We start from the raw sequence: 12,292 nt of genomic DNA, 5'->3' as shown, positions 1-12,292 counted from the left end.
TCCCTCCCCAATGAAAGAGGTTCTGGAAGCCTGTTAAGGGTGTGTTTAATTTATGCAACTGCAGCTGGCCAGTTACACAATGAAAACTTCATGCGCTTGGCAAGTTAGATGTGCACAAGTTGACGAATGCTAAGCCAGGGATTGCGGTTCATTTATTCCTAGCATTAGTGAGGTGAAGGAAAACAGGCCACCAAGTCATGGCACAAACCACTGTGGAAGTGCTTGTGGAACCTCAGTGTGTAAAAGACTTGAGCATTTTCTATTAGGGCATATGGACTATCTGGAACCCTACTGAGGAAGGGTGTGAAAAGTGCAGCAACGGCTTCATTTAAAGTAGACTCCCAAGTAGAAATTCTCACAGTAACAATAATATATGCTACGTTACCTTCCATAAGCTCTGCCAAGAAAGGAATAGACTCGGGAAGTAGCACCATGTAGTTCTCTCTTATTTTTTGTGCAAGTTCTAGCAAAGTTAACAAGGCAGCAAATCGAACCTAAAGGAAAAAGAGAGCAGCCTGTAGTATCACAGTGGGACATGTTACTGCATTCAGACACTAAACTTCTCAAGAGGAAATGCTAAGCATAACAAGTTTCTGTGCACAAACTCAGAATCACAGCTTTGCTGAAGTTATCATCCACCAGTCTGCTTCCTTACTTTAGTCACATGTTTTAGTAAATGTGTCCCACTGGCAGTTCAAGTTAAACCTACAAAGTTGTATCTTAATGGTTGTGCAAGATGCAGCAGAAAGCAGTTTGCAATAGCAATACTTCCCTCTACATGCCCTTAAGTCTTGCCACATGAAAGGCATCTACAGACTGTGTAAACTGTTGCATGGCGCTGCAGTGCAAGCAGGGAACTGTCCGAAATCAGGTTACATAACAGTTGCATACCACTGACAGTCATCTGCCACCTTAGTCACATCAGGGTGACTTAAATGGGATATTATTTTATGACCCAACTCCGCCACATACCTTGGGTGATGCATGCCTCATCTTCAGCAAAATCTGGTAGTTCAGTGGCTTCCACAGAGAGTCATCTGCCATTGCAACTGCAAACTGAGCTATGCACGGGATCAAGTGAGTTGTCACTCTCTCCTGGAACCTCTCTTCTCCCCCAAGCATATTTTCCAGCTATTTAGAGAAAACAAATCACATGCACATGAAAGTGAAATATATTTCCTTTTTTGTTTCAGACAGTAACAATATTGTGATCGCTAGCTTCCCTAGATTCCTTGCCAGTCACAGACAGTTTCTAGAATCCTTTGAAACCTCTTCCTTGAAATCTGTGTCCACTAATGCACCACCCCTGGCTGCATTTAATAGGAAGAAAAAAAGGGGACTAAGCAAGAACGCTGTCATGGATTGGTTGAACGCAGAGGAATGGTGGGAGGAACCAGCTGGGGAACCCCCAAGGGAAGAGGGCTCAGAGGCGGGGGGGGGGGAGTGGTGGTTGGACAACAATGAGTGGACAGAGGGAGAGGACTGGGAAGAGGAGGTGTCAGAAACTGACGGGGTAATGGCTTAGTGAGCTGGGAGTTTGTGGCAGAGAGAAGTCCCGAATTGGAGGCAGAAGCTGAAGTGGGAGAGTGGGATGGGGGAGGCTAAGAGGCAGAGATGAGTCCAGTTGGTGAAGAGGCACAGACCGCTGCTGTAACCAGAACCAGAGGAGGCATGAAAAGGGTGCAGAAAAGTTTGGCTACACGCAGGCACAGTCTCTGATTGCTTAGGGAAAGCTCTGGTGAGGAGGTGGGGACTTTCAGTCTCAGCAACTTATCTTCATGGAGGAAGACTACCGGGAATGAGTTGCTCTGCTCATTAGGCATGACACAACCAAGTCTGTGGAGGTTGTGTTTTTGATAATAAAGAGTTAACGCCATCTCTGAACTGTGTGATTAGGTAAAGGTAAAGGGACCCCTGACCATTAGGTCCAGTCGTGACCGACTCTGGGGTTGCGGCGCTCATCTCGCTTTATTGGCCGAGGGAGCCGGTGTACAGCTTCCGGGTCATGTGGCCAGCATGACTAAGCCGCTTCTGGTGAACCAGAGCAGTGCAAGGAAACGCCGTTTACCTTCCCGCCGGAGCGGTACCTATTTACCTACTTGCACTTTGACGTGCTTTCGAACTGCTAGGTTGGCAGGAGCTGGGATCGAGCAATGGGAGCTCACCCCACAGAGCCATCCACGTCCCTCTGTGATTACTGACCGGCAAATTCTTGTGATGGATGCTATGGGCATGGCTTAAACTTGGTATAGTGCTTTGACAACAATGGAAAATTATGAAGCAGCCAAGGTCCCCCCCCTCCTTCATGTCCATACGTCTGTTAGTTGAACAATAATGAAATGTATGATGTATAAAAGGGAAGACATTTAAAGGTACCCAACAAAAATGTCTGCAGTACCCAACAGTTAAGCGAAAATACGTTTATCAATACCTGATTGACCAAAGGCATCATCAATGTTTCTGCTCTCTCTTTGCTCACAAAATGATGGGAATCAAAGAGGAAGATTTTGTGGAGACAATCAAGGATAAACTGTAGCAATAAACAGCTCTTTTCAGTGTTGTTCTCAGAGTCAAAGAAAGCTTCCTCTGCATCTGCAAAAAATAACAAGAGACCGAAATGAGGCACCATTGGCATTGCTTAACTACCAAAGTAACGCTTGCAGGGGCTACAATTTGCACAAGCCACATTAGGAGAACATCACATGACATTAGCTGATGACTTGTTATGGCAAAAATACTGTGACCCACAGTGCGTGATACAGCGTGCCAGTGTTGTAGCTAGCTTCTAGTATATTATCCAGTGCATCAAGTTCCTGGAAATTACAACAGTAACTTAGAAAAAGCACACTTCTCAGGTTGCCATGGGACAGGAGACATCTACTTAGAGGGACTGTATCCTCTGATTCAACCACGGCAGGTAGATATGATTTAAATGTGCTCTCTCTCTTCTAGTTCTTTCTGCCTTTGCTCAAAGCAGATGTGGTCTTCTCTTCCTTTTGAGCATAAGCATTACTTTCGAAAATGCACACGTTTCTAGTGCTTAAGGCTGGCTTTAGAGAGCAAGGTCTCCTAAAGACTGAGTAGGTTGGGGAACGGCTAGGAAAGGAATATTCAATTCTCCACAGCTTCCTATCCATCCCTACAGATCCTAGTCCTAAGTAATATCTTTCTAGACCATTTGGCAATATCTTGTGAGTTTCATTCCAGTGATATATATGAAAATTATGACAAGGTGTTTAAAATAGTAGAAGTGGCACTGCCAAATACAAGGCCGATCATCTAACACTTGCATAGCTTTTGTAATTCCTGTGATGTATTCTGCTTCAATAATTTTGACTTTCCAGGCTGAGAAATCCTGGTTTTCAACTTGCAAAAAACTACTGAGTGTGAGCGCAGCAAAAAAGAAGAAGAGAGAAATGCAAAAACGAATTAAAATGAGCGGTTTTTTATTTACTGCATTCCAGAGTGTCTTCTTCCTACCTGTTTGGGAAGTATTGATCTGGTTCAGTGTGTCAGCAAATGGCTTCACTAAATGGCCAGCAAAGAGAGTGAAGAGTCCTTTTAGCTGCTCTGCAATGCAATCTGCCAGTCGGCAGAAAGTCAGCTGCCTCTCCCGGGAGGCACCCTCCGTTTTGGCCCAGTCAAAGAGCTGAAACAGAGAGAGGAATTTTAGTTTCTGTATAATAATAAAAATAATAATAGCCTGGGCAGCTTGTAAATGGCTAAGATAGAAATAGGACAGAACACCCACCTTGAAGAAGAATGGTCTAAAAGACATTTCAGAAAGCTTCATAACCATGCTGATTAAGCACTTAATAATATGAGCCTCCGTCTTCCCAATGTTCTCCAGGTCGTCCTAGATGAAAACCGACAGTACCAATCAACACTACAATACTCACTTAATAGTCTATTGGTGAGATACAACATAGTGAGTGTGGGCTACCAATCATGCAACAGGGCTTATCTTTTCTCTGCTCCCCACCTCCAAAAAATTACCAAATCTTTACCAGAGAGTTGCAGGACCCTCTGGATCAGCTCAGGAGGCTGGAAGGGACAACAAGGCCTGTTGCTTAAATGAATTTCCATTGTGCAAGCAGACTGCTACAACTGGATCTCATCTTGTGTCTTTACTATACTTAATATTAAGTACACACTTTAAAAAAAAACAACCAATAGCAATAATTGGCCAATATGTGACCATCTCTAAAAATGGAGAATCAGTGGGTGCAATCCTGCACACAGTTTGGCTTCTTAAATTAGTCAGTTACTCAGCCTGGGTGCAGAACTGTGGCCAGAGCAATAAAAAAATAAGCTGAATACATCATGTAACGGGCAATTATTATAGTTTTGCATGTTCTCCAAAGACCTTCCATACACCACCTGAGAATGCTCAGCTCTGAAGTCCAAGGCCTTCAAGAAAAACGCTGTTAGCTCAGACTGATGGGCAGCTAGTGAGTCTTTTTCTAGAATTACGATATGCTCCTTCAGAATATCCATAAGTGCACCTAGATTGTTCTAGAAAACAAAACAAAACAAGTATATGATAGACAAATATTTAAATCAGGACAAAACCTATTTTCTAAGATAATAGAAATAAACAAACATGGAAAAGGCATTTTCTTTCTGGAACATGGTTTCATCAGTATAGAAGCATTCAGTATGAAAATGTTAGAACCAGAGGCTTCTTAGGCGGCTAGCAATTATGAAATGTTTGCCCTTATTCAAGAGAATGGTGGTCCATCTGCTTTCATAGTCCTTTAAGTTGGCATTTAAAAGCAACAACCAGGAACCACTTGCCAAATATGAGAGAGTGTTAGAGCACAAGTGAAATATATAAATTACAGCTAGAGCCTCTGGAAAGTAAAACCAGATCTTCGCAGATAGAATTTCCCCTCCTTAAACATGAAGTCACTTGGTTTCAAAACCACTATAAAACAGTTTTTTGGTTTAATATAAAATATGTCTACGTTTGTAAGTTTTATGTTGTGAACTGCCCTGAGATCTACGGATGAAGGGGCATACAAATTTAATAAATCACCACCACCACCATTTACTTAAGTGAAGAAGCAGAACACATCTAACCTTAGAAACAATTGCAATTTCATCATAGCATTTCGTAACTGCTGGCAGAAGAACTCTCGGTGGAAGGGTCGTTGCCAGGGTGTTTTTCAGAGACGTCACACGTAGATTAACAGGAGATGAAGGGCCCATTTCAACGGCAATTCTTTCCAAACGAACCACCTAAAAGGCAGCAAAGGTGCAGATCTAATTAGCTGCCAGAGAAGCAGCACAGATGATGTTGCTTGAGCAGTTCATAATTAATCATAAACTGAAGAAAGACATAAGACCCACCTGCAGCAAAATATCCTGGAGATACGGACTGAGAAAGCATGGCAAGGTTTCTACAACCTTCAATAGAGCTGTCACTGAGCTAAGCAAGTAAATTTCACTGGCAACCAACTCCTTTTTGTGTTTTAGTATTTTCAGCAATGCTGGCATTAGCCTGTAAGTAACATATAGAGAAGATTAATTCACTCATTTCCAAACAGGTCGCTCTCCTGAAAAATGTTTACTATCTTTCTACAGTTTTCAGCTCAAATATATTTCTCCACAGGCTGTTTTAAAAGCAGAGTTATTCCATGGCCTACCTTGCAGGGCTCCTTCAAATATTACTGAAACAATGGACATAATATGCTTTGAATATTCTAAGGTAAAGGTAAAGGTAAAGGGACCCCTGACCATTAGGTCCAGTCATGACTGACTCTGGGGTTGCGGCGCTCATCTCGCTTTATTGGCCGAGGGAGCCATCATACAGTTTCCGGGTCATGTGGCCAGCATGACTAAGCCACTTCTGGCGAACCAGAGCAGCGCATGGAAACGCCGTTTACCTTCCCGCCGGAGCGGTACCTATTTATCTACTTGCACTTTGACGTGCTTTCGAACTGCTAAGTTGGCAGGAGCAGGGACCGAGCAACGGGAGCTCACCCCGTCACGGGGATTCGAACCGGCGACCTTCTGATCGGCAAGTCCTAGGCTCTGTGGTTTAACCCACAGCGCCACCCGCGTCCCTTTGAATATTCTAAAGTCCTATGTAAACACTAGATGCATTATTTACTGTACAAGTTCAAAGTGCTACCTTGGTAGGTGAGGTATGGCCTGTGCTTTAAGCACACAGGTGACCTCAGCTGCGCAGAGCAAAGCACTTCCTGCAAGGTTTCTTTCTTTCCTTTCTGAAGAAATCACATCAATGGCAGTTTTCAGCACAGGCACAAATGGCTCATGCCTTTCTGGGCCAAAACACTTGCAGAGCAGCTTCAGGCTGAACAATGCCGTCTGCCTGTTGATGGCCTGCTCTGGCTCCCCGCTGGCCTCACTTGTATCATGGCACACAACTGCGAGGAGATGGGGAACCAATTCTAACAGCAACTCAACCTGAAAAACAGAATTAGGCAGGCAAATCAATATTGACTAGGATTTCAGTGCCACGTAATGTATCATTGCTCCAAAGGAACAAATAAAGGGTGGACTGGCAATGTAAACATCCCATTTTCAAAGCCGAACACAAAGTCACGCTATGCATAAACGTATTTTCTTTCCCTTACAAGGCCTGTGAAATGCTTTTCTCAGAATCCTTGACCCTCTTCCCCTTTGTGCCATTTTTAAAAGCACAGGGGTAGGGAGCGGATTTGGTTATTTGAGACAGCAAATTCCTATGGTAAGCGGGAAAAGAATCAGTGAGAAGAATGGGGTTACTTGTGATTGCTGCCACTGTGTGCGTTGTTGCAGCTTATTGTTCAAGAGGTCCATGGCTTTACGTCTCACAGAAGGCAGCGGGTTGGCCATCAGGCCTTGGATGACGGGGATGAAGGTTTCCGTTGGCATCAAGGCATTGACCTGGAAAGAAAGTAGCAGTGAAATGTACCATGCCCAAAAAAGAGAGGTTCCCACAGGTGTCGGGACTGCTTTCCTTATGGAAAAAAACTAGGAAAAACAGGGTTCCTCCTTACTTTTTAAGTGCTGCAGAACCAGCCACCCTGAGATCAACAGACAGAGGAATCAGATAGGCACGCAGTGTGATGATGTTTGCTTGGTCTGCATGACAGCTCACATCAGCATCATTGTCAACCAAAGAAACTTACCTTATCCAGTACATCATAGGACTTATTGAGCAGAGCCCTCCAGAATTTTGCTGTTTGCGTGTCGGCATTTTTTTCCACTGATTGTGCCACAGCATTGATGTAGCAAAGAACTTCTTCCAACAATCTGGATAAACAACAACAGTGACCACCATGAGCAAATGCAATCTCTTCATTTGGAGGAAGGAAATTCAGCTGGGGCTTTTGCTGTTTCAGCTCCCCTTATAGGAGAAAGGCAGCAGAACTGAATTATGGTGGTTTATTATATATACTATGAAAACCAAAGGACAATCACAGCATATTTTTTTTAAGCTTCCAGTCCTTCATGGCCGAAGAGAAAAAGTTGAATACCATGCTAACAGTTTTTTTAAAATGTACTCATTACACAACATTAAAAATAAAATTTCCATATTTATTATTCTCCTAACTGTGGCACAAGAGTCATTCCATGTTCCATTACCCAACCAACTATAGTTTCAGGTCATTTAGTAGATGCATATATGGGCCTGGGAAAGGAGTAGGCCTAGAGATAGTAATGTTAACCGTATCACAGTCAAAAACTCACTTAAGAGTTGCCTACTTTTATACATCTGGGGTTATATTTGCACCCAAAGGGAAAACAAAATGTACCTTTGCTCAAAGACCTTTAACTCCTCAGCGTCTTCACATTCAACCACCTAGGTGATAAAGAAGGGAGGAAAATTATCAACATGCTAGTGGAAATAAAACAGATCTGCTGCGCAAGCCATTATAATGAGGTTCCCTTTGAGCTATTTCACAATATAAAATCAGAGGGGAAGACCACTGGGCCAGAATCAATAAATGAGTCCTGCTAGCAGAAACCTGTGCAAGGATGTCTCCTCTCTGCACGCTCCCCAAATTGGTCAGGATGTGTGTCTGCAGAACCTCTAGAACAGCTTGTTGGGAGTGGGGAAGAAGGGGGATTGTTTCATCTAGCAAGCTGAAATGCAATGGAACAACTGCCATAGTGCTACATTGAATTCTTCCCCTCTGTATATGCCTTGCTTGGGTTCCTGACCTCCCTTCCCAAGACACCCAGCCAGAAACCCCCCTATTATTGTAGTTTTCTGTTTATGTAAGCAGTCCTTAGGTAAAGGTAAAGGGACCCCTGACCATTAGGTCCGGTTGCGACCGACTCTGGGGTTGCGGCGCTCATCTCGCTTTATTGGCTGAGGGAGCCAGCATACAGCTTTCCGTGTCATGTGGCCAGCATGACTAAGCCGCTTCTGGCAAACCAGAGCAGTGCACGGAAACGCCGTTTACCTTCCCGCCGGAGTGGTACCTATTTATCTACTTGTATTTTGACGTGCTTTTGAACTGCTAGGTTGGCTGTCCTTGCTTACAGCCAAGTAAGGCATAACTACTGAATTTATTTTGTGCACAATGTCCAAGGTACACTTCCAGTTCCTACCAGCAAACGCTGAATTTGAAGCTGCAGTCAAGAGGGGGAAAACATTTCTGTGCGTTTCACAGAAAATGATATTGATTACATGCAAATCCACAACTGGAAAAGGAACCAAAGAAAGCCCTTCGAAAGATCTGCATGCCTTACCATTTTCACAAAACTGTGTGAAGCCAGGAGCTGTGACATGAAGGAGATGGACAGGAATTTGAAGTGCCTCAGCTGTTTGCCAGAGTGAGACTCCACATCAAAGAGCTCCGTTTCCTGCCTCTGTGGTTTTTTCTTGGGGAGCCTTGATTTCTTTTGCCCAGGGTCCTCTGTGAAAGTATCCAGCAAATAGCATTGATTTTCCAAAACAAGACAATGAGTTTTAATATCCCTATAAATTCTAGATTAAAAGATCTCACTAGGAGGCAGGGCATAGAGTCTTACACTTTTGGGGGCGGGGGGAGATGCGCAACTTGAAAAGCTGTTTTGTAAAATGAATTAATTCTGAAAATTGAGGTACGTATGTTTTATTTGCTTAACTCTTATCTGGGTGTACACTGGAACGGTGAGGGTTCTTTGTAAAGTACAGGGTGGCGGCAGCAGTATGAGCAGACAGGGCTTTGGATGTGGTGGACAACAGAGTCAATCTCACCACTCCATAAGACTGCACTGTGAGTTTATGATTATGAACAGTGTCAGTAGGAATACTTGCATCTGGTTTCAATCCAATGGTTCTGCCCAACGGGATTGTATTTAGGCAAGAGGCGTGGAAGGTGCCCCACCCCCGCAATTACCTTCTTTGTTCTCTGGCAGCTTTGTTAAATAGCCCAGGACTTTCATCAAACTCTGTAACTGTTGGATTACGCTAAATTCGCAGCATACGGAAATCCAGAATTCCGTATCAGTCTCCAAAACAGCGTCCTGTGTAAGTAAGAAAATTTTGGGTAGGAGATGATTAGTAAGGGAGAAACTTGCATTATTTCAAAGAAGGAATTAGCCACCCACACCACACTTTCACTAAAAAAACCCCCACACAGTATATACAGCACAAAAACATAACCCTTCTACAATAATCATATCAGCAAAAGCATCAATAGCATATCAACAAAACTGGCTTATATTCCCCCCCCCCCTAAGTTCTGAAGGCCTGTTCGGAACAGCAGAATTGCACAATGTCTAAAAGAAAGCAGGGATGACCTGCTGCCAGATTTCTACTGGCAAGGAGTTCCACAGGGAAGAGACTGTCACACTAAAGGCTCAGCACAAGGGGCCACCAGTACCACCCCTTCAGACGATCAAGGTTTTAAACAAGGAATGTGCAACAGAAGACACCTCTTACCTTCTCCCCATTGGCTACTGCAGCCACAGATTTTGTCACATGCTGTTCGAACAGCAACACGAGAAGAATCCAGAGAAAGCGCTCCCCTCCCAAAGTGCTTATCAGCTGCTCTAGGATTGGGAGGCGCCGATGCTCAGGCACATGAGGCAAAGCATCCACAAACACGCGGATTATTTTAACCACCACCCCTTCCACATTCCCTGGAGTTTCTGAAGAACCGCCATCCTCCTCGGCCTACAAAGGAAACATTTAAAGAATTAACATGTTGTACGTACAAACTGCAACCTGAACAGCATTTTGCTGTAGGCCATAGAAAAAACAGGCCTTCCCCAAACACAAAGGAAAACCCCAAGTTGCAATTGCAGCAGGAATACGTCAATATATGATCATGTTCAAAAAGACCTGGAGTAGGGATTATCCATTTTAAAAAGGCATCAGTGTGCTTGTGTGTGCTAATGGTGAGTCCCGGAGGCAAGAAGCCCGTAGGAGAAGGAAAGTCAGGCCTGATCCAAGACTCGAGAGAACAGCGTAACTTGTTGAATACCCAGGTGCACTTGACTGTACAGGCCTAGCCAACTTGGTCTTGCCCTCCAGATCAGTTGGTCTACAATTCCCATCATCCCTGACCACTCACAACACCCACAGGGCACCACATTGACTCCCCCTAATGTTTATCTTGCACTGGGAAAATACAGAACCTTCAGAGAGGACTTGCAGGGCATAAGGCTCAGTACAATTTCAAGCCAGAAGATGGTTTTCTAGTAACAGTTATTTTTTGAGTTCCACTTTTGCAAGATGTTTGGATTAAGTTAGACTAGGTAGTCACTTAAAGACATAGAAAGAATCACTGGAAAGAAAGTTCTAATATGAACACTGCAATGTATTGTTTTCCTGAAGTTACTTGCCCTGTGCTACTTAACCACCACTATCCTTTTTATCAAGAATAATCTACCCTCTACCCTCCTCCATTCTTGTACCATGTACAATAATTGTACCATGTAAAATTTTATTCTGGGTTGACTACCATAGAAAACTTAAACACGAAAAGTCCATTCAGCACCATATATTTTTTTACTGATTCTATCAAAAATGGGTTGGGGGGGTCTCTATCAAATATGGAAAACTGCACTAAATAATTTTTAATGGAAAGTTAGCCAGCAAGGTATTTCTTAAGGTATTTTTCAGTGACCCATTCCCAGATTTGAATTAGCTCACCTGTATAAGAGCAGGAATGACCATCTTCACTGTCTTATTAATCACTTGGAAACTGTAAGCATCATCCAGTCGCATGACATTTGCCCCCATGAAGGTGAAAATGGGCATGATGTTGTGCAGCACTTTACCCTGGAGAAGAGAAATCAGTCACTCACACAACACATTAGAATTTGGTGTTGTTTTTTCAAGTATTCAATCCTGCAATGCACTTTTGTGGGAATCTTAGGTGAGAGAGACAGGCAGTGGAAGTTGCTCCCGGTACCAGTCAGCACATGAAAGGAGAGAAAGGTTGAGATAGTTTACTGTTGAGGAAGATAAGGCTAAGTAAACCAGTTATGGATGTAGCCATATACAGTTTGTGGGCTTTCACAGATGCAGATATATACAAGTACAAAGTATCACTTGCTCCAAATAAACCCCAGCAACTCAAGACATAACAAGAAACAGACTCCAACTCACAGCAACGAACACTACTGAGCTGACATACATTAATCACAGATAAAGTCAGGGCACTAGGCTATTTACCATAGCAACTAGACCAACTGACCTTGCACCTGCGATTAGCTCATCCATGGGTGATTTATGCTCATGAAGGAAATTAACCCCTTCTCTTGACCCGATAAAAGGGACGCGGGTGGCGCTGTGGGTAAAAGCCTCAGCGCCTAGGGCTTGCCGATCTAAAGGTTGGCGGTTCGAATCCCCGCGGCGGGGTGCGTTTCCGTCGTTTGGTCCTAGCGCCTGCCAACCTAGCAGTTCGAAAGCACCCCCAGGTGCAAGTACTGGCGGGAAGGTAAACGCCGTTTCCGTGTGCTGCGCTGGCTCACCAGATGCAGCTTTGTCACGCTGGCCACGTGACCCGGAAGTGTCTCCTGACAGCGCTGGACCCTGGCCTCTTAAGTGAGATGGGCGCACAACCCCAGAGTCTGTCAAGACTGGCCCGTACGGGCAGGGGTACTTTTACCTTTATCTTTACATGACCCGATACTCCTTCCTTTCTACTGAAAAATTAAGTGAGTGGTTCCAAATGGCTTTATGAGAACTAGCCATCTTTTCCTACAATCCATCACACTCTAACCCCATAGCAAGACAGTGAACCTATCTTGGCAGCAAAAGTCTCTGCATTTCTTTTTTTTAAAAACACCATAGGTCCTGCTGGGTAAACACAGAAATATGTGGCATAGAGATAGGCCC

General features: G+C 43.9%; 1 protein-coding gene across 1 annotated transcript in view; it reads right to left on the bottom strand.

The window, feature by feature from the left end:
- Positions 1-12,292, bottom strand: part of HEATR1 (HEAT repeat containing 1) — a 36,642-nt gene that overhangs the window by 439 nt on the left and 23,911 nt on the right. Inside the window, exons 29-44 of the mRNA XM_077925772.1 lie at positions 11,102-11,230; positions 9,887-10,120; positions 9,342-9,468; positions 8,710-8,876; positions 7,767-7,813; positions 7,140-7,263; positions 6,754-6,894; positions 6,137-6,432; positions 5,353-5,503; positions 5,083-5,241; positions 4,381-4,515; positions 3,752-3,856; positions 3,481-3,649; positions 2,432-2,592; positions 973-1,131; positions 386-494 (exon numbers count right to left, since the gene is read on the bottom strand). Coding sequence (XP_077781898.1) covers positions 386-494; positions 973-1,131; positions 2,432-2,592; positions 3,481-3,649; positions 3,752-3,856; positions 4,381-4,515; positions 5,083-5,241; positions 5,353-5,503; positions 6,137-6,432; positions 6,754-6,894; positions 7,140-7,263; positions 7,767-7,813; positions 8,710-8,876; positions 9,342-9,468; positions 9,887-10,120; positions 11,102-11,230 — 2,413 coding nt within the window. The remainder of the gene's footprint in view (positions 1-385; positions 495-972; positions 1,132-2,431; positions 2,593-3,480; positions 3,650-3,751; positions 3,857-4,380; positions 4,516-5,082; positions 5,242-5,352; positions 5,504-6,136; positions 6,433-6,753; positions 6,895-7,139; positions 7,264-7,766; positions 7,814-8,709; positions 8,877-9,341; positions 9,469-9,886; positions 10,121-11,101; positions 11,231-12,292) is intronic.

The sequence above is a fragment of the Podarcis muralis genome, chromosome 3, assembly GCF_964188315.1.
Source record: "Podarcis muralis chromosome 3, rPodMur119.hap1.1, whole genome shotgun sequence".
Lineage (NCBI taxonomy): Eukaryota > Metazoa > Chordata > Lepidosauria > Squamata > Lacertidae > Podarcis > Podarcis muralis.
The sequence above is the reverse complement of the archived record's forward strand: the minus strand, read 5'-3'. Positions and strand labels throughout refer to the sequence as shown.